We start from the raw sequence: 27338 nt of genomic DNA on the forward strand, positions 1-27338 counted from the left end.
CTCTCTCAGGAGGAGGATCACAAGGAACCAGGATGACCCACCTCTCGCGGCACAGGCAGTCCATAACATCATCCATCCTTATCCCCGTTTCCTTCCACAGAGCTACTTGAATTTGTGCCCCATCCACGTTCATTCCGATGCCTTCCACCGGAATTCCCAGCATCGAACTCTAGCTGGACTCTCGCAGCAGTGCAGCTCTCATCCTGGCACGCTCCGTGACTCCAGACATTACATTTGCTGCTAACTTCCATGCAGAGACTGGCTTCCATCCAGCCCTGAAGCTGCCCCCTATCAAGGCCCGCCTGAAGGCCAAAGCAAGCTTGATTTTGCCAAATTCAAGCCCAATTCCACCATTTCTCCACAGAAAAAATGAGTGACCGAGGTCGCAGTGGTAGAGGTGGGAGGGGCAGAGGTGGCAGGGGTGGGAAGTTTGAATACGATGGAAATGCGGGTAGAGGACGAGGAAGGGGCTTGAAGCAAAGCGGTGGGGACCGAGACCAACTGCCCGGCACAGGCAAGGACAGTGTGCGCAGAGTGGGGATCTCCAAGGTCTGGTCGAAAAATGTGGCGGATGCCTTGGAATCCAGATTTGGCTTTGATGTTTTCTCAGACGGGGAGCCGCGCTTAGGATGGCTTGTCACCCTCTCACCTGTAAGCCCGTCTCTCCTGTATCATGAGTGGCAGCTGCAATTCGTTTTCTCAGAGTAGAATAAGAGAATTGTTTCCTCGATGTTATCACAAAAATTCCTGAAGTTATTTACCTGAAAATCTTTGCTGAAATTTGATGGCTATTGTTGGCCAGTCTTCATTTGATGATCCAGACACGAGTACTACATATAGCTGTGTTGAGCTCTATTTCATGTGTCAGGTTGGTGTTGCTGAAATTCAGCTACGGCGTCTCATTCATAAGGATTATTTTCATTAACATTTGCAGTCTCTTTGCAGGATGGCTCCACCTTCAAGTCTCGTTTCAAATTTTTGCCATACTTCTATTTGGCCACAAAAGTTAGTTCTCAATCCCATGTGTTTTATGTTTTAAATGAAGCTACTAGCTGAAAGATTTTAGATTTGCCCGATGGCTCATTTTTCACTTGTCAATGTGATACCATCTTGTGCTGTCATGTGTTTTATGTTTTAAATGAAGCTACTAGCCGAAAGATTTTAGATTTGCCTGATGGCTCATTTTTCACTTGTCAATGTGATACCATCTTGTGCTGCCATGTGGCAAATTATGTAAAACACTGTCATGGGTGATATGTTGTGAAGTTTGTTTTATATGTTCTCACTCTGATATTGACAGCGCGGCCTAGAGCTTGATGTTGATGCTTACCTGCGGCGCCGCTATGAAGGGCTTCTTGCCAGTATTGAAGTCGTAGAAAAAGAAGATCTAGACCTGGTGAGAGATGCTGCTTTTCTGGCATATTTGAAGGTTGAACTACAAACATAACGATCCATGAATCTAACCAAATACCATTGTAAATTGCTATCCATTTGCATATTGGCTGCAGTGCAATGTTAGATGTAGCCTGTTAGTTAGCGTCGATCTCTCACATGATCAGGATGCTCATTGCAGTGCTACCAACCAACTTCTATAGAATGTGATATTTTTTGTATGTGGCAAGTTTATAGACTGCATGATTTTGCAGAATCATGTGAGATATTAATGCTTGATTATTGTGATGTAATGCATTGCAGAAGAATCACCTATCCGGTCTTCAGGGAACGTTTTTGAAAGTTAGTTTCAACACGGTTCAGAACTTAATGCAGGTGAAAAGTGATCTCCTCCCAGTTGTGGAGCGGAACCAGGCCAAATTGGAAGCAACAGAGGCTTATGAGTCTTTTCTCTATAATGGAAGGTAACCTCTAGCATGTGCAATTTCTTCACCAATGCAGCCATGGGCATGCTTGCTTGTTCTTCTTAGTTGCATTTATTTGATACCAAGAATCTTTATTAGGCTGATTGTGTTACTTTCATTTGGGAGAGGGGGCTTCGTTTGACTTCTCTTATTTCTAATAATTTGTTGCATTAGATTGGCTCTGGTTCCATGGGCTTCTAGCCCTTCTTGCTTTTTGTGTCTCTTTATTGTAAGTATGAATGAAGGCTACAAGTCTGAAGCTAGTATGCTTCTGTTTGCTAGTCAATGTGTGAGCTAAATTTTTTCAGTCATGGTAAAAATGTGAGAAACCAGCTATGTAGGCCGGCCACATGGCTATAGGCTAGAAAATTGATTCCTTGGTCCTGGTAGCCTTAGTTGTGTGACCTAAATGAGAGTCAAAATGAGAATGACAGGAGTCAGAGTCATCCTTGCCCTTCTTTCTCTTCTTCCAAACAACTGCTAGCTTCTGGCAATCCTTGTAGAGTTGCCCCTTCTTGCCTCAAAGGAAGCACTCCAACAACTTCTTGTCACCGCGCTCAACAATCATGAAAATTCGAACATGTGAGTTGCTAGCTTGAGATGGCAATCTCCATTGTAGCTGTACAAACCAAGCATTTGAAACAACCTTCCAAGTAGAGTAGTTAGGGTCTTAAAGCTTGCCATAGTAGAAACATGGAGGTGCCATGAGAGCGAATGAAGATAGAAGAGAGAGTTAGAGAGAGAAATGTGGGGAACTTGTGGTCAAAATAGCCCAATCAAGGGGTCAACAACCCAGACACACAAGCAATCAAGAGATCATAGAGAATGGAGCAACACTGAAGGAATGTTGTGAAAAGTCACAATAATTGTTCACAAGACCCTCTTTGAAGGTGAAAAAGCAAAAACACAAGTGTGTAGGGATCAGATCAGCAAAAAATGCAGAGTTTACCAACTCATACGAGCAATCAGCCCACAATTGCAAGGTGAGGTAGAAAACATTAGGTGATAGTGATGGCAACCTCGGCGAAGCAGTCCCAACCCTCTATGAAAGTACAGCAGCAGAGAGTGCAGAGTATAGCCTTTTGCATAGCAGGAAAACAAGTTGCCAGCTGCAAGAAAGAGGTTGCCCAGCTCTTGTGTAGGTCGCCATGCGGAGAGGAAGGGTCAGGGAACGAAAATGCAAGGTTACAGAGCTCTAACAGCAGAAAACACAAAGGTTTCAGGCCTGAAATCAGTTAGTGACAGCACACAAAACTGGAAAATCAGCAACATTGGTTGTTTGATACCATGTGAGAATGCACCGATGATTGGAAATGAGAAAGACAAAGCATGAGTCGCTGGAATGAATGAGCAATGGAATCCATAAGATGAAGCATAAGATGTACAGTACAATATCACTGGGTACTAGCATAATGATGACAGCAAGAGTGCCTATAGTCTCCCTATTTGTCCCTAAAGAGCTGCCCATTTCTCTAAAAGGTGCTTAACTAAAGGCCAATGAAATTGCCTAGAAACCATGAGATGTACCAAACTACCATAGGTTTCCTAACAATTCTATCAATGGGTTATGGATGGATTCCTTTTTGGATAGGAGACTTATCACTTAGATGGAATATAGAAAAGCATTGATTAGTATGAAGGGTTTATTGGACAAGTTATGGCTGATTACTTGATTGATCACCTAAATGGCTTAACCTTAGCAATGGTAGTGATCAATGGGTGGGAAGCAATGGATAAGTTGTGCATAGTTGGATTGTGGTTTGGGTTTGGATCTTGAATGCTTTAAAGGATCTATATTCAAGTTGGATTGTGGTTTGGGTTTGATATTAGATCTAAGTGAAACTTGAGTAACAAAAAAGAAGTCAACGAGTGAATGATCGATTTTATGATGTCTTACTAAGATTTTAACCATGTTGGGTTGTGGTTTGTGGGTTGAAGGCTCTTCAAAGTTTATGGGCACCTTTTCTTCACTTATAATTCTTGCAAGTTGTGGTCTTGGTGGTGGGTATGGTTCTAGCCCCTTTAATAAGATGAAACCACTTGCAGCCCCTTTGGCTTCCTTAGGAGGCCATGTATGTTGTTTGCCACTTCTCCCAACCACTAATCCAAAACCTGATACATTATGGAACTTGCTTGAGGGTTGATTCGTGGAGTGTGCATGTAGTGGGCCTTAGGCCCTTGAAAAATAAGGGTACGAGCATACTCTTAGGAGAATTCACTTGTTCACAAGGTTGCATGCGATGTCTTGGATTGATCTCAATAAACTATCACGAAAGTTGAGTCTCTAGCATGTTGATCAATGATATTGCATTTTGTCACTCGTACGTGATTTATCTTGGCACTATTTGAAGGCAAGTTCAGGAATTTGCACAAGTTGTGTTTGATATGTGTAGGTCCATTAGTAACAATATATAATCATAGAAGAATGAAATAGCTAACAAACAAAATTCATTAATGTGTAAGTTTAGTGCACACATGAATGAATTTATTGAAAAGAATTCAAGCCCAAGTTTTGTTTTCATTTTGTTCAATTTGGACATGGGTCAAAGTTTTGGGTTGGAACACCTAAATTTAATGAATTGAAGGTTGTATAAGTAAGTTATAATATTTAGTCTAATTGTGTTGACATAGAGAAAAGTTGGAAAATGCAAATGAAAAAGTTAGATTGCAAAATAAAAGGCAGAATGCAGCTCTTTCATTGGTTTAGTATCATTATAAAGCTAGATGTAGCTATCCAAGAGAATCCATCACAGTAGGAGCATGTTTATTGCCAACTGAAGCTAATTGGGAGTTCTTCTTTGCTGTCTGTGCTGTACTAGGGCTTGCACAGCCAGTACCAGCCTAGGTGGAGGAGTGGGAGACAGGGAAGAGCTGCCCAGGATAGACAGAGCAGATCTCAGTGTTTCGGACCCCTGAAACAGAAATGACCAGATGGAAACTGTTTGGAAACTCTGAAACATGTTTTGGGATCACCTTTTCTTTGTGGGACGTTTTCAAAAATAAAGTTTTGTTGTCTTGTTTCTCAGGGAGGGGAAGGGCTTGAACTTACCCACATATGTTTCTGTTGTTGGCAGACATGCATTGTGTATTAGTTTTCAGATTTTTTTAATTTAAGCCTTCAAATTCTACCTTTGTTGTGCAACCAAGCTCTGTTGTTCATTTGTCTTGTGACTTATCCTATTTGTGTGATGCCAGTGTGATCCTTAGTGTTGATTGCAAGAGAGCTAGTACAAGGCCAGGGCAGGGGCAGAATTTGTTGAATGGAAGCATTATTCATATTTTTGGATTGTCTTGAGCTGTTAGCACTTACCTTGTTTTCATAAATATAATGCTGCTTTCCATTCTGCATGGTTTATTAAGTGATGCTTGAAGCATACTCCTGGAAAGGAAATGTAAAAGATTTGGAAGTCTGATTACTTCAACCCTCAAATATAATGGATCAGGGCAGGGGCAGAATTTGTTGAATGGAAGCATTATTCATATTTTTGGATTGGCTTGAGCTGTTAGCACTTATCTTGTTTTCATAAATATAATGCTGCTTTCCATTCTGCATGGTTTATTAAGTGATGCTTGAAGCATATTCCTGGGACCTGGTTGCTGTTAGAACGGAACATTCTGTAAGGATGTAAAAGATTTAGAAGTCTGATTACTTCAACCCTCAAATATAACGGATATGCAGATGCATTTGAACAGCTGGATTTTGTTTGCTGACAGTGAGAAGAAGCAAGATCAAGTGAAGGCACAAGACTACCTTGATTTTCTCATTGATATGCGGGAATATGATGTTCCTTATCATGTGCGTTTTGCCATTGATAATGGTGAGTGTCTCAAATCCTGTGAAGTGATAACAGACTCATTGAATTTCTACTGAAATGCATTTGAGACATTCTATGGTTGCTGTTTGACTTTGTGCTCTTAAGATGGGAATTTTCCAAGGTTTTGTTTCATTCTCAGGCTTGATTCAGCATTCTTTCAAGGTGTCTATTGCTTTACCAGTGTTTTAAGATCCAGATATGGCTATTTTCAATATGTTAATGAAAATAGCCAACCATGAAGCTGCAAATTTTAATTGGTCCAGCCTTCGTTAGTTGCTCATTGGCACGATCCTGGATTGTTTGGTGTTGCAGATGTAAGGTGTGGGCAATGGTATACTGTAGAAATTGAGGCCTCCAATGTGAAATTAGAGAGGCGATGTGACCTCCTTCAGCGTGCAGAAGTCCGTATCTGTGCTTTTGACATAGAGACAACTAAGCTACCTCTTAAATTTCCAGATGCTTCCTATGACATGGTGATGATGATTTCTTACATGATTGATGGGGATGGGTATTTGATTGTTAACCGTGAGGTGAGGCTTTACTCCAAGCTTGTCTCTTTTCTGGTTTCAGCACAGTAGAAAAAATATAGCTGTTGGCTTATTTGGGTGTTCTTTGCAACTTCGCAAAGAGTCATTTCAAGCATCTTATTGAGCATGCAGGTGTTCGCAAAGTATTGATGTGTAGCCACTCTGGACATTTTGATTTTCATATCTAAAGAACTCACAAACTCTATTTGTCCTACTTTGCTGAATATGACAAAGATGTCTCGTGCTGAACTTTGATGAAAGTTCGCTTGGTTTGATTTCTGTAGACCTTTAAGGGGAGCTGTTGGAGAAGAAGATGCTTGCATTACTAGAGGGGAAATTCAAGGGAATTTAAGGAAGGTGTCCTGATGAAATCTTTTTAATGGTTTCAAGATTTTGGTTTAAGCTTGGCTCCATAATGCAGTGATGGAGGTAGCTGTGGCCTGTGGGTTAATTTCACTTGAAGATTAAAATGCAAAGAAGGCTCTTGCTGACCAGCAAGGAAAAAAACCACTCTTTGGAACATTGTTATGGAACTTTTTGTCTTCAATTATGCAGACCTTGTGAGAGCTTATTGCTAGCTCAAGCAGGTCTTTTGATCTATTCAGATCTAGGCTCATATTTCAATCAGCAAGAAGCAAACCCAAAATTTAAGGGTACTTCTTGGCCAAAGCCGTTTGCTATACTAGACATCGTTTTACTACGCTTCTGTGATTGTGTCTTACAGTCTTCTAAGAATCATGAAATCTGCCAAGATGTCTCAACTTTTTTGTACAAGATGCATACGCATCTGCAATAATTAGACTCCCATTCTTGACCTGGTAAACAATTCTTGGAATGTTATGTTTCCAATGCACATGGTGAAAATATTGTGAACAAGCACGTAAAACATTGCCACCATCTGCAACTAAAATACATGCTTTTTATTTGAGGAGCATCGATGTAGGTCAGGATATTGCTGACAACAAGAGGTTTGCTTTTTTGCAGTGTGTAGGTCAGGATATTGAGAATTTAGAGTACACTCCTAAACCTGAGTTTGAAGGCCACTTTAAGGTCACGAATGTGCCAAATGAGGTGAGTGAGATTTTGGAGCTCAGTAGAGTTTCTTGTATCCATTTACTTTCCTGCTTTCCATCATGCTCTAAGTTCCTACGGTCTTGCAGAAAGAGTTGCTACTCTGTTGGTTTAGCCACATGCAAGAAGTGAAGCCAGGGATATATGTCACTTACAACGGTGACTTCTTTGATTGGCCATTCATAGAAGCTCGTGCAAAGCACCATGGGATGAATATGTCTGATGTAAGTCATGTGGTTTCCACTATTTGCAAGCACCATATGTAAGATGTATGTGCTAGTTTTGCCCTGAGCTTCTTCACACTGCATTTTCTAGCAATTTAAGTCATGTCTATATTATTAGCTATACATTTTGGACAATTTTCAATCAGAAATTCACTGCTTGTAACATTACATAGTCACTTAAGATAATGCAGCTGCAAACCTTCCTTTCACGGTTTCTCTTATGCACACTAAGTTGCTTTTCAAACTTCTCTTCAAGAATAGAAGGAAGATATTCATTTTGCCTTTTGAGAATTGCTACTTGGTCGCAGGCGACCGATGTTGAAGGTCATATCAGTCACAAAGTAATTTTAGTAGCCCATGGTAGCTGACAAGGGCAAATAAATTTATGATGAGATTGTCTAACCAGGGTTGCTGCATACAGATGATGTGCTTACTGTTGGATTGTAGTGTCCTTGGAATGGACTAATATCTGGATAAGGCCAAGATATGGAAAGAATGTACCTGTTTTAGAGGTAGCGTAAGGCCATTTGTCCATATGTTTGTGTGCCTGTCTAGAATGGTTTTGGGCCAATCATATTCAGAGACCTTAAGGCTGAGAACTCGGCGCTAGTTAAAGCAAGCAACCTTGTCATAGGCTTAAGGTTGTACTATTTGGATCCAAAGTAGTTTAAGATGCCTCAAAATTCGGTCCCCGCTTCAAGGCTTGGTTGGTAATGTGCATTTTAGATTTATATGCCTCTAGGCATTATCTCCGTGAATGCTTGTAGTATTAACTGCACCTAGTTTGGCTTTTGAGGCCAAAAACTACCTAACTTTAACTCTAAAGCTTTTTATGTTTGGATTTGCTATAAGAGTGTTGAAGTTACACTTATAGCACGTTGTTTTAACATGGCATCATGATGCGAATGCCGGTTTCATATGCTGCAACATTTCTATTTGTCGTATCCATCCTTTCTGGAGACATTCTGACTGAAGAATCTATCTGAAATCAGATCATGACTAACAGATGGGTATAAAATTAAAATTGTATCCTTTCTTGATACTTGACATGATCAAGTTGCTGCGGCAGGAAATTGGCTTCCGCTGTGACACTCCTCAAGGGGAATGTCGTGGAAAATTTGCTTGCCACCTTGATTGTTTTGCATGGGTAAAACGTGATAGCTATCTACCTCAAGGCAGCCAGGGTTTAAAGGTAAGAATTCAAGAAGATATTTATATTCTTTTCCTCTACTGTATAGAGTTTATGCAAGAGATGCCGTGAATGTATGAGGTCCTCTCTTAATTTTACAGTTCAAAACTTCCAGCTGTCTCTGGTCTTTTCTTCCATAATTTACAACCATTGACGATAAGACAAGTACTCCTATATCTATTTGGAATGGAGGATCACATGATTATGATCAGCACATCTAGATAGAAATTTGTGCACCATCATTTAATTTGCTGACTTGGTCCAACGAGTTAAAGTTTTGGTGAGAAAAAGATCTGTAGAAAGTCTTAAGTTTGTGGTTAAGTTCAAAGGAAAATTTGGTAAGCAAAAGATCTATTAGTGTCTGTAAAAAGTCCTCAATGAGCTCAGATTTGAGAACTTAAAAAAAAGACATAGTTAATATAAAACATGCCATGCTAATGATGAACACCTGATTTTAGGCTGTTACCAAAGCTAAGCTTGGGTATGATCCACTAGAAGTGAATCCAGAAGATATGGTTCGATTTGCCATGGAACAACCACAGGTGGGGGCCCTAATTTTTAACATATTTACTCTGCTGTTTTTTGTCTTTGCTTCTGTTCTTGTTATTTGGAGTCTGAGGCGTTTGTTTTCTTCTTCCATGCAGACAATGGCTTCATATTCTGTTTCTGATGCTGTGGCTACTTATTTCTTGTACATGACTTATGTCCATCCTTTCATCTTTTCTCTTGCTACGATCATACCGATGCCACCAGACGAAGTCTTGAGAAAAGGAAGTGGAACACTATGTGAAATGCTTCTTATGGTCCAGGTATGTTTCTTCCAACATGATGTGAGATGTTTCTTTTTGGTCTTATTAAGATTGTTTCCTTTCTAGCAAGGCCAATTGTTCACCTAGGATTGTGACTTCAGGAATTGCAATTTGCTTAATGTTTTGATTCTCCTGTGGCAAACATTAGCCTTGTGATGGTCTAGATGTCCAGTTTTCTGTGTTAGTGCAACTAATACCTGTATCTCAGAATTCTTTTTGTTTGCTGGAAAACGTTTGATTAATGTGGTCCTTGCTAATGTACTACCCATAGTGGGGTGTGGCTGGAGTAAGAATTTGGTATAGGAAATTATGGTTTAATAAATTAGTATGTGCTTGTAGCTTCATGAGCAGGCAATTTGATTAATCTAATGTGAGGGTGTTTGTGCTTGCCTTGTTCTGTGAAGTGGGTGTTTTGTTTTGTTTCATAAGCTTTGGTTCCATGAATGCCTAGTGGAGTTGATTTTTTGCAGGCATTCAAGGCAAACATTATCTGCCCAAATAAACATTTAGCAGAAAGTGAGAAATTCTACAAGGGCAAGCTTCTTGAAAGTGAAACATATATTGGTGGTCATGTTGAGTGTCTAGAAAGTGGAGTATTCCGCTCAGACCTGCCTACCAAGTTTCGTCTTGTACCAGATGCTTATCAGGTTCTTTCCTGAGATCTCCAAGTCTGTTAACTCAGACTTTGATTTTTTTTATTATGAGAGTCTCAGGTCAATAGAAACATTAGTTATTTTAGGAATCTGTTAATCGCCAAAGTGTCTGGATTTTTATGGTTGTGTTTGGTTTGGCACTCTTATTTTTTCATAGGTTTTTAAGTTCTCTTACTTCTTTAATCTGTATTTAGTAAGTGTTTTTATTTTTGGGATCTTTGATTAAGTGCAAATGCCTTTGTTTTGATCTGATTAGTATTTGTTTGTCTTTTCAGCAACTTATTGACAATCTGGACAGAGATTTGCGCTATGCTATTGAAGTTGAGGGGAAGATGGATTTCAATTCTGTCCTCAATTATGAGGAGGTCAAAGGGGAAATAAGAAACCAGGTATTGTCTGAGGAGCATTTCTTTATTGGAGATCCAAATACATTCCCGATGCTTAACAGTAGTAAAATTGGTGTCTAGTTACTTGTCATTGTGTCTTGGTGGTTTCTTGTTTGAGGGATGTGCTTCTGTCTCACATTTTCTTTCATGGTGCACATCTACCACACGGTGCTGAGTGACATTGCAACTCTGGCTGCATCAAAATTTTTAGGACGAACATTCCATCGCAAGTCCAAAGACTCACGAAACATACATTAGACAAACCAACTTTGATCATATTTTTCGTTTCCTTTTTTTTGGCTATCTCTGGTGGCAAATGTGGGCCGATATCTCCAGCGCAACAACTATATGCTTGGAGCAATCCTTTGTAGGCCGAATTTTGTCTTGGGAAAAGTTATTGCTTTTTGGTTGGATTTTTGTTTTTCAAGTCCATATCAATTTGCACAAAGCATCTCTGCAGGTTTTTTCTGGTGTTTGCATAATTTTTAAATTCGACCATTATTTGGATGCTGGAGCAATAGAACTTTTTATTACTGCTTGGTATCCCTCTTTGTCCATTGCAGTTGAGGTCTGTTTGGAGCAATGTTCATAGTCCAAGTCAGAGGATAGGGCATTTACAAAGGCTTAATCAGGGGCAGTCATCCTACCTACATTTAGTGTTTCCCCCTTAAATTTATGCACACATCTCATCCTTAATAGACAGAAGAAGTTGGGTGGATGAATTTGTGCCCATCATTGTTGGTGATTTTTGTCTGTTTCTGCAGCTGCAAGCTCTGTGCGACCTGCCAAACCGAGAAGAGTGTCCCTTAATCTATCATTTGGATGTTGCTGCAATGTATCCAAACATAATCCTCACTAATCGGCTACAGGTAATTGGCTATGCAAAATACTTGTTTTTTTTTTTTTTTTGTAGTTGTACAGTATTTATTCATTGTAGTATTACTTAAGAGTAGATGCCAGGAATGCACAGATATCTTCTGTTGTGTAGTAGAATAATTTTCTGCTTGACCTGTATGTGTGTGCTGCTTGGCACGGCTAGATACACAGTATCTGAATCCCACCTGTAATTGGAATTAAGGATGTCAATGCCTAATGAAAGTAAGGAGGACAGGCTTTGAAGTCTGGTTGACACGTCATATTCTCTGTAAAGATGAATCATGTTCTACTAACCTGTGCAGATGTTCTTTGTCTCGAAGCACCTTCATCTTTTTGTCTCTGTAGCTGGAAGAAGTTCATCAACTTCAGCCTGTCTGGTGGCAATTTTAACTTGAACCCACATCAGCTTGCCTAATTTGACCATGTCAAAGCTAATCATATTACTTATAGTGTATCAAATCTTTCTGATCCAAAGATCAAAATTTGGCCATATGAAAGCAGATTATTGCTTGCAGAGGTTGCAATCCAATTTCTGGCTCCTTAACTGTGCCATTGCAAGGGTAATCATGCTTAGGAAGTAAACATTACTTGGATTAGCTTTTAGCAGGTACTGTGCATATATCTCATGTAAGCATGCATTAAACAATGACTCTTGATAAACAGCGAGTCATGTACTGTGCACATACTTGCTATGATGTACAAACTTTGGTTTTGATGCTTTGTGATACCTATCTTGATTTAATGTGCCTTTTCTTCTCCAACAGCCACCTTCTATTGTGTCAGACGACATATGTGCTGCATGTGACTTCAACCGGCCTGGCAAAACATGCCTGCGGCACTTGGAGTGGGTCTGGAGAGGAGAGACCTACATGGCAAAAAGGAGGTATGTATTCAATTCTTTCTAATGCACTTCAGGGCTTTTGCAGGTTTATGTTGCAATTTTTGAGTCCCCTGGCTCTTAGAATTTATGGTTTTCTTCCAGTGAGTATTATCATCTAAAGAATCAGATTGAATCCGAGCAGTTTACATCTGCGGATGGACAGACTTTTCACTATTTTCGGGATTTACCCAATGATGAGCAGCAATCTAAGCTAAAAGATCGTCTGAAGAAATATTGCCAGAAGGTGACCTTATTGGCCAAAGTTAGAAGTAGAAGTGCCATTGTAGTTTTGCCACTCATTTTCTGAATTTCAATGCACAGGTCTATAAAAGGGTGCTTGACAAGCCAACTGCAGAGCACAGAGTTGCTGGCATCTGCATGCGTGAAAACCCCTTCTATGTGGATACTGTCCGCAGGTGCTACACTTATGCCAGTGTGGGTTAAGGTTATTTCCTTGCTGATGTCTCCAATACAGCTATTCACAAAGTTTTGATGAACAGTTTTAGAGATCGGCGTTATGAGTACAAGGGGCTGAACAAAGTCTGGAAAGGAAAACTTGGAGATGCGAAATCTAACGGAAATCCTATAGAGATTCAAGAAGCTAAGGTTAGCATGGATGACCAGTAAAAGCACTCACACTCCAGTAAGGAACACAATGCAGTAGCATGGTTCTTAATACACACATTTTATCTTTGCAGGATATGGTTGTACTTTATGATTCTTTACAGCTTGCTCACAAGTGCATTCTTAACTCCTTTTATGGCTATGTCATGCGCAAGTAAGCAACTGTTTTTAACATGGTGCCTCTGCCATTAACGCTTAGATTGGTTTCATCTTCCCCACACTCTAATATTTTTTATTTGGATGCAGAGGTGCGCGGTGGTATTCCATGGAAATGGCAGGAGTAGTTACCTATACTGGAGCCAAAATTATTCAAAATGCGAGAGTACTTGTGGAGCAGATTGGAAAACCATTGGAACTCGATACAGATGGAATATGGTGTGCCCTTCCTGGATCTTTTCCTGAGAACTTTGTTTTTAAGACCAGGTATAGCCTTTTTTAAGCCTGCCACAAACTTCAAATATTATGGTCAAATAAGTGGTGAAAACCTTGAAATACGGTGCCCTTCCTGACAACGTTGTTTTCAAGATTAGGTATTACCTTTCGTAAAGCTGCAACAAGTTTCTGAGTATGATGTTCAAAATAAGTAATGAAAACACATGCTGAAGACTTGGCTTTCTTCTCGGTTTGTGCACAATTGAATTTGTGACTATTTGGAATTGGTCAGGAGTGAGCTCTTCATCAAATAGTTTAACATTGTAGGTTATGGTTAGCCATTCAAAATATTAAAAACCAGTTCATACTTTAATGCTGAGGTTAGAGAAAGTAGAAAATAAGGATGGGAACTTCATAAGCTCAGTTTTCTCACAGGAGACTAAAATCAATAGGCTTACTTGGTTTTGTTATATAGGTTGCAGATAGTCTAATGTATATGTTTAAGAGTAGCGAGATATGTGCAAAGATGCACAGCCAATTAGCAAAGGGGTCACCTCAATCATGTGCAACAGCCTACCAAGTGGGTTTCTAATAATTAAGTGTTGACTGTGGCTTGTCAATTGGTCATATGCAGAGACCCCCAAAAAAAATTGACCATCTCGTACCCATGTGTAATGCTTAATGTGGACGTGGCCTTAAACAACACAAATGACCAGTATCAGGTTTCTTTCTTCCCTTCTCCTAGTCTTTTGATCAATCTTGCAACATATAGTAATATATGACCACCAGAGTTGTAGATTTAGAAAGCTAAAGCACTATTTTCATTTTGTGCAGACTTTAACAGATCCTGTGCAGCGGACATATACAACAAGGAGTGAATGCTCAATCGAATTTGAGGTTGATGGGCCTTATAAGGTTGCTGTCATGTCAATATCCATAAATGCTTCTATACTAACAATAGTGATTGCACTTAACTTTGGCAGAAAGCGCAGTCTGATATATTGATGGTTTTAATGTCTTTCAGGCTATGATCTTACCAGCGTCAAAGGAGGAAGGAGTCTTGATTAAAAAACGTTATGCAGTTTTTAATCATGATGGGACACTAGCTGAGCTGAAAGGTTTTGAAGTGAAACGTCGCGGAGAGTTGAAGCTGATCAAAGTATTTCAAGTAAGTGGTTGAATGCAAGAACAAAAGGCCTGTCCTTTCTTAAACAGTTAATGCATCACAACAAGTTTAAGTACTTCGATTGTTTTCAAAACATTAAAAAGTCAGGAGGGAACCTTCTTTTGATAAGCAGTAGGGGGTATCAGGAAAGCATTTGCACTAAGACCTGTATTAAATCTGGACATATCAGAGCAGTTCACAAAAAAGAAAAGGCTTGAAAATGCATTCCTGGAAGATCTTTATGTGGTTTCAAGTTATGTGTCATGCATTAGCTATAGAAAATATGTCAAAGCTTCCTGTTTCCTATTTTGAAATGTTTAGCTGACATAGCAAGTCCAGAAACAACCCTAAACTCAAACCAGTATAGAACCAGTTATCATTTTCACCTGGGTTTAATATGCAAGGCGGCCCTTAGAAAGCTGCTTATAGGATATCATAATGTCTTTTGCTTGTAACCTTAAGATCGAGCTACATTATTCTTGACTATAAAGTCATGAGTGACTCTGCATTGTTTTGATGAATTGTGTAGTCACCAGCATTTTGAGCTAAATACTGGCTGAGAATGGCAAGAGGGATTGGGCAGTTTCTCTAATATATAGAAACAGAATGGACTTCATCCTAATCTCAACCTCACTAACTGAAATAGTATATTAATGCTTCCGTTGGCATTAAAAAAAACCAACAAGCTGTGCAGCAGTAGAATATGTGCAAGTTTTTTTCCAAAAGCAAAAAAGAATTCTAATAATTACACCTTAGAGGAAATTCTGCTGAGGTAAAATACAAAGTACAAAGAACCCTGTAGAGAGTGAACAACCAATCTGGTGGGCTATAATGCCAGACCATCTGAGGGCTGTTTCAAAAAAGGTGCTGGAGTCCCAGGTCTGCAAGAGAACATCTGATGATTGTTGTTGTCAAGTAGATTAGATCAATTTATATAGGGCTAGGCATGCGATCCTTAAAGCTAGGGGCCATGGTTTTCTTGCTGCAAGAACCACAGGTAATGACTGCCACATCAACAAACCATTCTGGTGGTTCCCAGAAGAAAATGGAACGGTCAAAACATGTTGAAATGGCAATTGTTATTATGTCCAGCTGTTGTAGATGTGTCATGTTATCATCATTTATTATTTTGTTGATCTAGGAGGTCTATATATTCCCATGGTCTAGCTATATAAACACTACTAGCAGTTTCCAATATGGCAATTGCTGTTATGTGCCGCTATTATACACTTATCAAATTATCCTTACTGTTTCTTCTGCTGATCTACATTGCTAGCAGCTGCACCAGCTTTGTATTTTCCATATGAAGCTGTGTTTGTGAAATCTGTTTCATTTGATCTTTGATATCATATTAATAGCATATAATTACCCCCATTACCTTAATCAACAGCAAGATCTAATGTAGAGCTTAAGATAATTAGTCCTTTAAAGTCTTTTCTCATGCAACTTTTGCATTCCAGGCTGAAGTTTTTGAGAAATTTTTGTGTGGTGGAACTCTGGAGGAGTGCTATGATGCTGTAGCATCTGTTGCCAATCGTTGGCTCGATCTGCTTGAGGTATGGCTATGGTGCTTGGGGAATTACCTATCTTGTACTGCGTTGTCTTCTGCTAATTCTGTCTCATCAGTTTAGCCTATTCACACTTATGGTCAGTTTCTCATTGGTAGTGCTTTGCTTATAGTTTCTCTCAGTTCGTCTTCTGAAACCTGTATCTGGCTTCATATTGATACAGCCCTGGCCATTTTAGCCTTAATTTATTTTAAAGTTTGGAAGAAGCTGCATAAGAAATCTGTATTGTCTTATTTAAAAGCCAAATGTCACTAAATTGATCTGTATGTTGCTTCCAGAATCATGGAGTTGATATTGCAGATAGTGAATTGCTGGACTACATATCTGAGTCTAGCACAATGAGCAAGTCACTGGCAGATTATGGGGAACAAAAATCATGTGCTGTCACGACGGCAAAACGACTTGCAGATTTTCTGGGATCTGATATGGTCAAAGACAAAGGTCTTAGCTGCCACTATATTGTTGCCAAGGATCCTCAGGTTTGTTATATCTGGTGCTAAAAGCCAAATATCGTAGTATAATGCAGATAATGCTGCTCCTTGCATGATTCTGAGCACAGTCACAATTGTGGGTTTGCATGGGTCATGCATGAAAACAAGCTATAAATGATCAGCAGCCATCAGAGTCAGCCATATCAGCAGACTTAATTGGTGTCCATGATTTTATTTTTCCTGGTTTTCATGAAAGGATTCTGCAGGTCATTTGTCATGAAAAGTTTCATTTATAGGTTCACAATAGCTGGTAGATGGAGAATTTAAGCAACACTAAATTGATATTCTATTCTTATGGCAACGTGAAATCAAACCTGCTTTATGTTTGATGTGGGGATCACCAATGACCTATTTAGCTGTGTTATTGTCAACTTTGAGATAGCAGCTAACTTATAGGAATAAATGGGAAGTTTCATGTTCCATAGCCTGTAGGTATTGGGGTGCCATCCACTTTCATTTATAGGTTCACAATAGCTGGTAGATGGAGAATTCAAGCAATGCTAATTTGATCTTCTATTCTTACGGGAGTGTGAAATCAAGTATTACATACTAATGTGCATTTTCTACCTGCTTTATGTTTGATGTGGTGCTCACCAATGACCTAATTAGCTGTGTTATTCTCAACTTTGAGTTAGCAGCTAATTTACAGGAATGAATGGGAAGTTTCATCTTCCATAGCCTGTAGGTATTAGGGTGCCATCCACTTTCCAGATTACAGCTCTTGAAACATGATTTGTTCACATGGACATGTAGTACCCTATTTGGACACTACACTTTGTTTCATGTAGCATTGGACAGGAACGATAATTACCTTGAGCTCTTGTACATCTTACTTTTCAGTGCCTCTAAAATGTCTCACACTGTTGCGTAATTTGTGCTGAAAGCTGAACGCTAATTGATTACATTTGATTGTCAGGGGGCTCCTGTCAGTGAACGTGCAATACCTGTTGCAATATTTGAAACGGAACCAGGCAAGTCTTGTTTGCAAGAGAAACTATACTCGATTATTATATATTGATGGAAGCACAATTTGAAAGCTAGATTGTCTGCTTGTTGATGTGGATTGCAGAAGTCATGAAAGTCTACTTGAGGAAATGGTGTAAAGTTTCATCTGATGCTGCGATTCGATCAATAATTGATTGGGACTATTATCGGCAACGTCTTAGCTCTGCAATCCAGAAAATTATTTCCATTCCAGCTGCAATGCAGAAGGTTCCAGCTTTTCTCTTTTGCTAGAATAATTTTACTAGATTTACATTATGCATCTTTTTTCGTCTGTGTCTTTATTTCATGAAGTTCTTCATTTGACTGCAGGTCACAAACCCTGTTCCCAGAGTCTCGCATCCGGACTGGTTATGGAAAAAAATTCGGGAGAAGGATGATAAATACCGTCAAAGAAATATCCGTGATATGTTTGGACAGAAGCAACAAACCAAAGAGTCTTTGCCATCATCTGGCAATGAGGGTTCTAAAAAGACATCCTTGGTTATAGATATGGAAGATGTTGGCAGTAACAAAGAGAATGTTCCTGCACCTGGTCCAAGACCTGTAGTGAAAACATTTCAAAGTAATTGGGTTTCTTCTCAAAATGATACATTGCACGGAGGAAAAAAGTCTTCTCTGAAATCAACTGATGGCCTTGGATCAAAGGGGGGTGTTCTTACTGAATCTAATTTTCAGAATGAGGCTCCTGACAAGCCCAAAGGAAAATGTAATGACTATGGAGAATGGCTTGAGCAAAAGAAGCGCAAGTGGAGGGAACTTAGAGAGAAAAGGAAAAGGCAGAGGTGCATATTATCCACTCCTTTGTTGAATAGTATCACTTTTTTGTCCATGTTCAAGGAATGTGATATTTTGAATTTCCAATGCTCACTATGATATTATGGGCACTGTCTGAATGATTAACTTATTATGTGGTATAGTGCTTTGGCTGTGAGACTTGACTTTTCTGTACAAAGAAAACTTTTATCACTGAGTTTTAAAAGAAAGGTAACACAGTCTCATCAGAAACCACTGTTTTAAGTGTGTCTACTCTAAAAAGAAATTTGGCCATGTATTCAATCAAAAAGGGTTACTGTATGATGGTTGGATAGTGAATATTATGAACTTCTAATGTCTTTGAAACAATTCAGCTAATACACCTTAAGATAATTCATAGTGCAGTTACAAGTTATGCTGAAAAGGCATTCACATACATCCTTTCTGGTATCAGTAAGTCTGTACAAGCCAATTGGTCGTAGTCTTTTTTCCTTTTTTTCTATAAGGCTTTCCATGCTTTGCTTGTATAGGAACAGCCAACAGAAATGTGTTGATGACATCAAATACACCTGGAGCTGCCTATTGTATCATTGGCTGTGCTTGCAAATTCTACATATTTAATGCCAAATTTAGAGTGCAGACCTTGATTCAAGATTTTAAGGCTATCAAGTATTACTAGCCCTGATGCTGCTCTATAATAGTGTATGCTTAAGTCTGACAATTTTATTGGGTTTGTTGTTCATCTTTGCTTGGGGTAGGAACTTTGTATGGACTTGTTTGGCTGAGAATGAATAATGATTTGGTTCAGAAAGTTCGCTCTCAAATTACAATTGGAATGATTTCTTAGGATGTTTTAATACACTGCAGTGGTACTTTTGTCCAAGCAAAGTCTGTTCTTGCAAGGTGTATAATATAACCATTAGAAAGGTGGTTTTGATAAGTTGCCAGTGTACAGGCAAGATGGTCTTGAAGAGGAAGGAGCTCATCCAGCAGAAAGATACAGAAATACAAATTTAGATAGACCTGTGAGGGGCTCTAAAAATCAGACTGGTGTTGGTGCCTTTTTTCGAAATCGAGAGGCTGCCCTCATCCACTCTCATTGGCAGGTTGAGAGAATTGATTCAATTACGTGACATGTGCAACATCTCTTATACCTTTTTGGCAGTTTCAGATTGCATTCTTTTGTTTCATACAGATATTGCAACTTGCCACCACTCGAGAAGCAGGAGAGTTTGTTGCTTGGGTTATGGCAGGAGGGGACATGTTTAGAGTTCCATTGAAAGCGCCAAGACACTTCTACATTAATACAAAAGCACCTCTAACAGAGGAGCATCCAGGAAAGCGTGTTTCTCGCATATTGCCACACGGCCGCCCTTCTTTTAACCTTATTGAGGTACACAGGTCAAAAAGCTGGTGTATAAACTGCTTTATTCTAGAATCTTAACTGAGCTTAAGCTTTACTGTCAGACAAAGTTATGGATTTTATCAAGGCATGTGTTTGAAATATTCACTTTTATTTTAAACCACAACCTGCTGATTGACCAATTTCAGATACAAGTTGATGAAAAGCAATTCAAGGCTGCTGGAAGAAAGTTAGCTGCTCATCTTGCAGATCCAGATGTTGAGGTATGCTTTCAGCTATCTCCAGATCATTTTGGTTTGATTAAGCATAGCTCCCTAACTGTGGTGCTAGAACTTTTTGATATGCTTCACATTTAGGATTGTGTGCTTGAAAAAATAAGAATATTCTAGATCTAGCTAGTAGACTAGGAAGATTTTCATAATGTATGCCTTGTTCTACTCGAAAGAATTGCAATTGGGCCTAGTATAACCTTCAGTTTTGCCTGTAACAGGGTGTTTATGAGACCAAGATGTCTTTAACTTTCCATACAGTGCTTCAGCTTGGCTGTGTTTGTACTGTTGATGGGAAAAGTTACAATCAAGGAAGCAAGGACAATTGGTCCTTGAATGATTTGACAATGAAGACCACAACAGAGTGTCCTTATTTGATGGAATCGATGTCTTTCATATACCTATATCACAGGTTTTTCATTTAGTTAGTATTACCAAACTATGTAATACTTATGCTGCTAACCATTTAGTTCTTATAGAAAGATATTGGTGCCCATTTTCTGGTCTGCAGCTCATCAGACAACAGGGCTTTATATGCCTTGTATACACCTGCATCAAATGTTGCAACGACCATCTTTGTTAACCCATTCAATAACAAAGAGGTTTCGACTGGGCAACTTGAAAAACACTTTCGGGATGCGGCTCGTCTCAATCAGACATGTAATAACAATGAGTCCATAGGAGTGACATTTAAGGTACCCAACTTGTTTCATCGTTGCAAGATATGTAGAATCAAGCCAAAGGGGATCGAATCATTACAACGTTGCATTCTTATAAATTCCTAAGTTAAGTCAGTGGCTTGAAATAGGTTGAGTATGTGACCAGCAGTACGGAAGCTGGTAGACATCTACAGAGAACTTTGATTCAATACAGGTACTTCCTAGATGTAGATCTGCTGCTGAACAACTTTTTAAATGTCACTTGAGTTTATCATGTTTGAGCTTGAGCACAGCTTCCTCTCAACCTCACTAGTCAACTACTGAACATAGGTGCTATATAGAAGGATTTGAAAAGGGATTGCTAGACTGTTTTGATCACCTTTATAGAATAAGATTTGTCCTCATGCTTTTGCTTCAAATAGGGATAATTATCGAGGCCCCACCATTGCTGTTCTGGAATGTCCTGATAAGGAACAACTTGTGAAATCTATACCCATTCTTGCTGATCTTCCATGCGTGGAAGTTGCTTGTAATGCTCGTGACAGCCAATTTCCGGTATATGCTGATTTGGAGATGCACATATGCAGTATCTTTACATGTTAGAATGGTCTCAAATCTTGTCAATTGGTATCAAAGCCTCATCACCTAATGAAGGAATGGCTGAAGCTAATGTTTTGATGCAATCAGGCTCTAGGTTGGCAACCTGCTGCTGCAAAAATAGCTATGCAACGATGCAATGCATCTTCAACCTGGCTACATGAAAGGATTACCCTTTCCAGATATGCTCATGTATGACTCAACTGCACTATAATCTATACAATCATTGTGCAGTTGTTTATCAATTAGAGTCTTATATAGCTTTCTTCCAGGTGCCTCTTGGAAATTTTGATTCAGATTGGATACTGTTTACAGCAGACAACTTCTATGCTCGTGCACTGCGGGATCATCAGCAGGTAAAAGGTCTACACCATGTTGGCACACAACAAATTAAGATTCTGGATTCAATACTTTTAAGCACACAAAGCAACTGCATTAAACAGTTCCTGCAAACCTTTATTGCAGGTCTTATGGGTATCTGAGGATGGTGTGCCTGACCTTGGTGGTGTCCCAGAAGAAGAACCTAGCTTTGCTGATGAGGTTAGAATTTCTAGCCTCTTTGTGCATTAACTGTGTAGGCACTGAAGGTGTGTAATTTGAATTCTCAACTCTCTTTCTTTAGCTGCATAATTTAGCAGTGAAGCATATCAGCTTAGTGCAAGAGTGATGAATAGTAAAGACGCAAGAGCTGTATCCTACAACGCTGAATGGAAAAGATTAAACTAGAAGGGTTCCTGCCTCTGGCTGCCCATTGCATAGATCTGGTGCAAGTCACAGGTTATTGAGCATTCAAAACGAGAAGATCACTGTGGTGATTTGGCCTGGCACTGCATAGGAGTGGTATGAAAAAGATCATAGATGTCGCTGACATTTGCAAATATGTTGTATTATCTAATACATTAGCTCCTCTATCTCATTGTAAGTGCAGAGTCCACATGCTTTAGCCATCTATATCATATGACTAATGTCCATGTGGCATGCCTAGCTTTACTGCTCTCTTAGCTGCTGTAGATGACTTGCTGATACTCATAAGTGGATGCACATACAAGTCATGGGCCTTGATGCTTGAAGTAGGTGATGAATTTCCAATGTTTTGGATGTCTTTGACGTGAAGAAACCCCATCCTAGCTTGAAGGGATGTAAAGTATGATTGGTTTCTGTATAATGCATATGAATCTGCAAGTGTGATTGATTTTTGTATAATGCAGTATGAATCCGTGGGTGATGTTGTGGGTGGGTCAGCATACAATGCTGCATTCAGGTAGCAATTTGCCTGTAACCCTCCTTTGTGCAGTTGCTATATTGCATCCTCAGGTTTTTAAACTGCTCCAATGTGGGCCTTAAATTTGAGGTTCCAACTCTTATAGATCCATGGAGTCCTCTTTATGCTGTCCCAGGATGTGACATTAAAGGTGTCTCCACTTACCCAGTCAATGGTACCCATGATGTCAACTCCTATTTCTAGAAATGGTGGGTGGAAATATGGATGGAGGGAGGAAGCTTGGGTTCACTGCAAAAGTCAATGGTTCTGTGATGCTATGGACAACAAATCATGTTAATTCTCTTATGTAGTGGAGAAGAGTCAGACAAGCAAGTAGCAAGGGACCAACACACATTATGTTTCATGTCTCTTGAAAAAGAGGGAGCAAAGCCGGCATGGGTGGGGGTTCAAGTTCAGTGGATTATTTACGACCTAGCGTAAAAGCTTATAGACTTGCCAGATAGTTTGACAGATTTCCTTTTTGGGATACAGGTACAACAGCCTGCTTTAATATATGCCGGTGCTTACAGGACAATTGTTATTGAGCTCAAGGTTAGTCTCTTTCCAGATGGCAGAGAGTCGATGCCTGTCTCTCATTGTGGCAGATAATTTGATAGCTTCTGATTACAAACGTTATGATAATTTGCAGGTTCTTCATCTTGCTGTAAATGCTCTACTGAAGTGCAGTCAGATCAATGAGATGGAAGGAGGGGCTTTACTTGGTTTTGAGCTTGATACTAAACCTGGGGCAGCTCAAGCAAGCGCAGGACCTCTATCATGGGATGAGAGCAGCTCTTGTGCAACAGCCTTCCGTGTACTGAAGCAAATGGTTCAGGGTTGGGTAGTGGATGCTGTAAACTCTGGCAATGTATTTGCTGATGCATTACTTCAGCATCTGTACAGGTGGCTCCGCAGGTATTCTCTTTAGAAAACCTTTGTTTTGTAATTTGAACTATCTAATGACAGGGAGAGTTCTCTTGAATAATAAGTGATCTGTTTTTGCAGTCCTCAGTCAAGATTGCATGATCCTGCTCTACATCGAGTGTTGCACAAGGTACTGTAAGGGGCACATTTAGTCTTTACGACAAGAGTGGAAGGTGGCATCTCTGGCATGTGACCAGAAATACCATAAGGCTAGGTAGACTTAATATTCTATTCATTATGCCAACTGTATGTGATTTCTATAAGCTAAAAATTAATGATCCCCATGTCAAAAGGCTTCCTTACATGATAGTCGCAGGCCATCAGGGGCTGATGAACTGCCTGCTTAATATTAGGCTGTAGTCAAGCAAGCTTTTATTACACTTGACATTTTATGGGAGAAACATTCACAGCAGCCTTATTTCTTACCTCCTAAATAACAGACATGGCTCATGAACTCATCATTGTACTTGCTTCTCCTAGGTGTGCTTCCTTTTTGACATTTCATGTACTTTAAAACTTTAGCTGCACTTTCATATCAACTTATGCTTCAGATTTTAATTTGTTGCTGGCCCTCCTTATGTGTTTGTGGAGGGCATTGAAAACTCTTTGTTTAACTTATATCATTCAAGACATGCTACCTAATCAAATGCTGAGGCGTATTTGTTTTCATTTCTGCCTTTCTGTGACAGTTATCTTTGGTTCACTGCGATTCCTGATTTAATTTGATCAGTATTTATGACAGGTGATGCAAAAGCTCTTTGCTTTGCTTCTGGCAGAGTTGCGAAAACTTGGAGCAACCATTGTTTTTGCAGATTTTTCCCGCATCATTGTTTGTACAGGAAAAACAAATGTTCAAGCTGCAGAAGGATACTGTGAATACTTGGTCAAAACACTTCAAACTAGGTAGTGGGTGCTGGAGGCTGTGAAACGTAAATCGTTTTGCATTGTCCAATTCTACACAATTCAGTAGACCATCCCTGTTACTTGATGTGGTTGGATCAAGTCAGCTCCAATGTCATTAATGAACTTTTGTTGAATTGGCAGAGACCTTTTTGAGTGGATCGAATTGGAACCTCAAAGATACTGGCATTCTCTAGTGTTCATGGATCAGGTTTTAATGCTTAGGGCTCCTTTTGCCTTTGTATAAAGTAATATGCGACACCTGCTTAATGATGTAGCAGTGATGCAATCTGAATGTGTAGTGCTGCAGTTTTCCGTTGATGCTTATGCTAATAATTGCTTGTGTGATTTTGCAGTATAACTATGGTGGCATTCAGGTTAAAGAGCATAAAGGTGTTCCAGACGTTTCACAAATTGATCGATCTCAGGATGAACCTGACCTTGCTCAACCAGATATCATTTCAAGCTGGAATATTGCAGAGTACTTGCCCAAAGTAACTCAGGTATGCATTCCTGTAATCAGTGCTAGGATTTTGTGCCTTTTGGTTAACTTGTGTAGATGAGCCTTTGGTGGTCTTTTATGAATCCAGGATTATTTCATCGTTATAGTATCAGAATTTTTGTACATACCTTGGAAGCATGCGCAAGAGCAGGCCAGGCTACGTGCTGCAGCCAAAGCTGGTGCCAGTATTTCTTGCACACCATCCATTACGGTGGCTGCTGCTGCAAATGTTGAATCTGCGGAGACCGAATTTCTGAAAGAACAGGTACGCTCCTTACAATATCAAGGTTTTTCCAAGTTACTGTATGGAGGTGTTTATTAACGCGTTCTGATCACTATCCTTTTTGCAGATTGCATCTTATTTCACTGATAAGCTTTTGAGAATTGTCCGTGATGTGTTGCGTCACATGAGTGTCAGGAAAAGGGATGTTACTGACACAGAGACTACATCACAAGAGTTTCCCAATTTGGCTGGCTCTCACTTAAAGATGGGTGATGCTGCTCTGGAGTTCATCAAATATGTCCATCGTGTTTTCTCTTTGGATCAAAGAGTTCAGCATGAAGTGCTGGTATGTATGGTGCTTTACAAGTATGAAACTGCAGATTCATCTAGGAGTTTGACATCTTATTAAACTGTCGAATGGGTTTGTACAGGTAATGCGGAGGAATCTTCTTAAACTGGTTCGGGTGAAAGAGTTTTCTCCAGAGGCTCAGTTTCAGGACCCATGCCTTTCCTTTACGCTTCCTGACGTCATCTGCAGGTAATAAGCGTTCACTGGACAGGAACTGTTCCCTACGATATTGTTCTTTTTATATCTTTATGATGAACCGTGTATGAAGCTTGGATTGCTCTTTTGTTAGTTGGTCTCAAAGGAGTTACTACAAATGTGAGCTTCCATAGCTCCGCTCTGCTCTCGATGAGTGACTGTTCGCATCTGTAATATGATTTTTTTTGGATTTGGCCGTGGTATAGATCACAGTAACCTTAGTGAGGTGTTAACTCTCCAGAAAGTGACCGGCATAGCCTAGGTCCTATTTGAGTGCCTTTAAAATAATCTGTGCATACAAGCACATGAACTTTTTTTTGATCCAAATAGCCATAAAAGTTCGCTTTTCTCCGCAAGACTGAAAAGGCAACCGCAAAGTTTCTTGACCTTATTGATCGTAGTGAACTCCTTCACAATAGCTGGCAATGTTACCCTGTATTCTTGTTTGTATCAGCTAGCTGGAGAATTGCTTGTTGGGTAAAGTGAACTCAGATTTGTATGAAACTGATGGGGGCCTGTTTATCTGCAGCTATTGCAATGACTGCAGGGATTTGGACATTTGCCGAGATGCAGCATTGCTAGAACGAGATTGGCGATGCTCTGTTCCACTATGTGGGCAGCCCTATGATAAGGAATGGATTGAAAACGCTTTGATTCAGGTGGTTCGCCAGCGAGAGCGGCTCTACCACCTGCAAGATCTCATTTGTCTGAAGTGTCGTCAGGTCAGTGACTCAATCTTGGAGACCTTGTGAAAGCCATAGTTTGAAGTGTGTGCAAAACCTCTCTTTGCACTTCTAGCCAAACATTTTTTAGCTTTTGCATCTGCTGAATCCATTTAAGGGCTGCTACTTATACATCTTACAGTTAAGCGGCTGACATTCATTGCAAAATCTTTCCATATCCATTCAGCATGAACTGTTTGATGATTGCCAAATCTCTAATTCAGCTTTTGAATCTAGCTGATGCTTGTAGAGTGTACTTGTGGTTCTGTGAGCATAACTTGAATTCAGCTTGTTTATTCCAGGTGAAGGCAACCCATCTTGCTGAGCAATGTGCCTGTGCTGGAGCATTTATATGCACAGAAAGTTTCTCCAGTTTCCAGGAAATAATGCGAGTTTTCCTCAATATTGCAATTTATCACGAGTTTGAGCTGTTGCAGGAGTGCATCTCTTGGATTTTGGAGAGATACTCAATGTAATGTTTATCCAGTGTTGTAATTTGGTGCCCTAAGCCACGGTGCAAGGAGGCATGTTGTAAAATATATATTCCTTGATCATTCCTCTTGAGCAAAAGCGAAAGGAAATATAGTAATTTGTCATGTTCACACAAGATGTATAGCCCAAGTCTGCCATTGTATCAATGGTGCCTGTAATGAATTCTTTGACAGCAGGCTAAGTTGCCTATAATTTAATGATGAATAAGACCTTCCCTGGGATTATGAAGGGAATTTCTTTTCATGCACCCTAAACTTCCCTGCATTTATTTCCCTGAAATTCCGCAGGAATTCCTGCTGTATCCTCAACTGCATTGTTGGAAGCAATAGGTCAACATGATTATGAGAGGTAAATTGTGTGTTGCCGATAGATAAATGCTGTGTTTTTGAAAGCCTCCGCACAAGACCTACTGTGCTGAAAAATAGAGCTACCAGAGTTTACACTTTTTGACATGGCAAGAGAATCTTCTCCACAATAGTCGCATAGACAGTTCAATTGTGCAGTGACTACCCACGTGCAAAAGATTGATAGGTAGTCGAAGCTCTGTTGGCATTCATTTTAGCTCGTTACAGGCTGCATAACGATTCACATGTGCATGGAAGGAAGCAGAGATTTCAC

At 39.7% G+C, this 27338-nt stretch overlaps 1 protein-coding gene across 2 annotated transcripts; it reads left to right on the forward strand.

Moving 5' to 3' along the window:
• Positions 1-26835, forward strand: LOC148039717 (DNA polymerase epsilon catalytic subunit A-like). Of its 2 annotated transcripts, XM_087693280.1 has the most exons (50): positions 1-651; positions 803-868; positions 946-1005; positions 1301-1396; positions 1696-1856; positions 5571-5674; positions 5984-6201; positions 7183-7269; positions 7359-7493; positions 8563-8685; positions 9141-9224; positions 9327-9491; positions 9962-10138; positions 10420-10533; positions 11295-11399; positions 12171-12289; positions 12389-12530; positions 12608-12702; positions 12787-12892; positions 12985-13064; positions 13157-13333; positions 13917-14004; positions 14117-14197; positions 14307-14450; positions 15908-16003; positions 16294-16494; positions 17423-17477; positions 17576-17718; positions 17821-18293; positions 19220-19370; positions 19460-19657; positions 19816-19890; positions 20118-20308; positions 20408-20591; positions 20705-20769; positions 20978-21110; positions 21243-21344; positions 21425-21508; positions 21618-21692; positions 22906-22965; positions 23063-23328; positions 23419-23467; positions 24080-24240; positions 24382-24448; positions 24594-24740; positions 24828-25004; positions 25090-25308; positions 25394-25500; positions 26036-26228; positions 26531-26835. In XM_087693280.1, the coding sequence occupies exons 1-50, from the start codon at positions 370-372 to the stop codon at positions 26702-26704; spliced, it is 6855 nt and encodes a 2284-aa protein (XP_087549406.1). In that variant the 5' UTR covers positions 1-369; the 3' UTR covers positions 26705-26835. The 2 variants fall into 2 exon arrangements, 1 of the variants encoding a protein (XP_087549406.1); XR_015693177.1 differs by lacking the exons at positions 24382-24448; positions 24594-24740; positions 24828-25004; ... (2 more) ...; positions 26036-26228; positions 26531-26835 and having other exon boundaries at positions 23419-23551; positions 24080-24210.
• The last annotated feature ends 503 nt before the right edge of the window (positions 26836-27338 follow it).

This window comes from Lygodium microphyllum, chromosome 2, assembly GCF_053477565.2.
Source record: "Lygodium microphyllum isolate KBCC chromosome 2, Lygodium_microphyllum_v1.1.10, whole genome shotgun sequence".
Lineage (NCBI taxonomy): Eukaryota > Viridiplantae > Streptophyta > Polypodiopsida > Schizaeales > Lygodiaceae > Lygodium > Lygodium microphyllum.